At 41.3% G+C, this 2,768-nt stretch overlaps 1 protein-coding gene across 1 annotated transcript in view; it reads left to right on the top strand.

Moving 5' to 3' along the window:
- PPP1R8 (protein phosphatase 1, regulatory subunit 8) overlaps window positions 1-707 on the top strand; it is a 16,287-nt gene extending 15,580 nt beyond the window's left edge. The window contains exon 8 of the mRNA XM_009893018.1: window positions 1-707. Coding sequence (XP_009891320.1) covers window positions 1-242 — 242 coding nt within the window. The 3' untranslated portion in view covers window positions 243-707.
- The last annotated feature ends 2,061 nt before the right edge of the window (window positions 708-2,768 follow it).

Genomic DNA, 2,768 nt, shown 5'->3' with positions numbered 1-2,768 from the left:
ATGAGGCAGGTTCCCAATCGCATGGCATCCATGGGACAGCACTCATTGGCGGTCTGCCAATGCCCTACCCCAATCTTGCCCCAGATGTGGACTTGACCCCTGTTGTGCCCTCAACAGTTAATATGAACCCAGCTCCAAACCCTGCTGTCTTTAATCCTGAAGCTGTGAATGAACCCAAGAAGAAGAAATATGCAAAGGAGGCATGGCCGGGCAAGAAGCCAACCCCTTCCCTACTGATCTGAGTTGGGTTTTATTGAGGGAGGGTGGGAGCTACGAACTCCAGAAACTGTTTATGTGCAGTATCGTCTTTTTAAAATTTCAGTGTCCTAACCAGATGTAATACCAAGATTGGAGAAGTGAAATATCCTTTAAAGATCTGTCTTCAAGCGTTTTTATATGTCTGTTTAAAAGAAAAAATACAGCTCCCATCTCCTTATATATCTGGCAGCCTTTTTTTAGCCATTACTGTCCCCAGAGGTCTTTACTCTGAATTTTGATCCATAAGTTGAAGGGGCAGAGTCACTTCAGTTTAATTATGGCATGACCCTGCAAATTCGTGCATTTAGGTGTCGTGCTTACTAGGAGTAATGTTGTTCCTGCTGGACTTGCTCATAGCATGTCAGCTGTATCAGAAGTAAATGTTTGTGGGGTCCAGCATTTCAGAAATCCCATCGGTATGAGTTCTAAAACTTGCAAAATACAGGTCAGCTTTTATTCTTCGTATTTTCAAAGCCCCACCAATGTGGGGCATTAGCTTTTTGTTTTGTTTTATTTGGCTACAGCCTGTTTTAACTTCCACCTAAAACACTACAGCATGCCATTAGATTGTGAGAATGCGGAGTTGAGATGGACAAGAAACAGGTGGGCTTCCTTAGCTGTGGTCTGGTATTGTACAATGGAGAGCTGTGTGGATGGATAAAGGCGTACATGTGGATGGACCTGAGCTTGTGTTGGTGCTAATGGCAGCTAGCAAACCTGGCAAGCCTAGGAGCGTTTGACTGGTGGGTAGGCACTATCCACGCTCTACAAACAATGAACAACAAAGTAGGGTTGTCTCTTTCCCCTGTGATAACTTAAGGTGGGGTTAAGACAGAGGAGAACAATTTCTTTTAAACATGGTGGCCCTTTTAACTTAAATAGTTTCATTTTTATCTGCAAATAGAACTTGTGAGTATATGTGAGATGTAATAATACACGCATAAAAATGAGCTGCCATCAGCAGTGTCACAGGATTTGCGTGTTTAACAACTAAAACCACAATCTGCACGCTGTTCTGGCTGCTAGTAACAGTGGGTGAGAATTGAGTGCTACTTAAAGCTAGAGTATGAATTCTCAGTAGAGAATCTGCCTCACCTTGAATAAAGCAGTGCATAAGCTGGTTTCATAATATTACATTTTTGTCTACTTCATCATTCTCTCCCATTGAATAAAATGAGAAGCTCAATTTGGATTGTTGCTCTAGCCCTTCAAATACTTGGCTTTAGATTTCAAAATCTGACTGATTCACATGTATTCGGACACTGTCTTTACTTTATACAAGGTAAGGCCAGAGCCCTGTTTTTCTTAAATTTACTCTGGATTTTTTTACATTCTATAATGCAGTTCAACTACGCAGTCACATTCCTTTGTTGTTTGGGGGAATTTCTCCGGGAAATGTGCACCAAAATGACAGTAGTATACCTAGCTGTTCGTTGTGTACAGTACTGTAGCTACCTGGCTGAATAGTGTTGTGAAAATCTGATGGTTGCTGGAACAGTGCTGTGTTATAGTGCATCTGGTACGCTGTATGCACTAGACCTGTTTTGGACAGATGCTCCAAAATCAGTGTGACTTCTGCATCTGCAGAGTGATTGCTTCTATCATGTTATTGAGATAAAAATGAGCTAGTAGCTACCCCATTTACAAGAGCGATGGCTTTAGAGATTGGTTTGTTCCCCTCCCTGCACCATCATATCTAGCTCAGGCTATTATATGGATGAATACAGTACCTTCTACATGATATAGTTGTGCCGCTCTCCATTTAGTTGTCATATTATTGAATATGATTCAGTCCTCAGACATTCTGCTTCCAAACACTCCATGCTGACTCTTAAAATCTTTCTCCCTTTATTTTTAGTTTTGCTTCTCCCTAGTATGTCGAATTTTCTTTTTCCAGCCAGTCTGCTTTATGAAGGCAAACTCTTACTAGTTAGGGCAAGTAAAAGTTGAACACGTTTTCTTCTTCCTTTTTTTTTTTTTCCATTTTGGGGTGGGTTTTTTTTGGGGGTGGGTGATTATTTTTTTTTTTTTTTTTTCGCAAGTGGCTCTTTGCATGATTTTTCTGGGAAAGGGAAGCTTTACTGCTCATTGGTTTTTAAAGCTCTTCTCCATAGGTTTGAACAAGCTCTCATTATTTTAGAGCTTAGGGGCCATAGCTGGCCAGTACAGGAGGGGACAGTATAACATCTAGAGGCTTTGTACAGAAGTTTGTACACTTGTGTAATATGTAATAGGCCTTTTCACACTTTCTGTTGAGCTTTTTACCTGTAACCTTTACTATGTTGTAAATTAAATGCAGATTTTGCCAGTTTGGAGAGTGTAGTGTGTTCGTTCCCAATCTACACTTCTGCAATTGGGACTGTATGTTGGTTTGTGGCTTATTGAAGGATTTCTGCCACTGCAGCTATCACTGCAGGTCTTGTTCTTAGCAGCTGGCTCAGGCTGCTGCTCATAAAGCTGCTCCAGCTTCTTTTGCTCATAACCTGCTTTGCTGCCTTGTGCTGCAGTGC

The sequence above is a fragment of the Charadrius vociferus genome, unplaced genomic scaffold, assembly GCF_000708025.1.
Source record: "Charadrius vociferus isolate BGI_N301 unplaced genomic scaffold, ASM70802v2 scaffold459, whole genome shotgun sequence".
NCBI classification, from domain to species: domain Eukaryota; kingdom Metazoa; phylum Chordata; class Aves; order Charadriiformes; family Charadriidae; genus Charadrius; species Charadrius vociferus.
The sequence above is the reverse complement of the archived record's forward strand: the minus strand, read 5'-3'. Positions and strand labels throughout refer to the sequence as shown.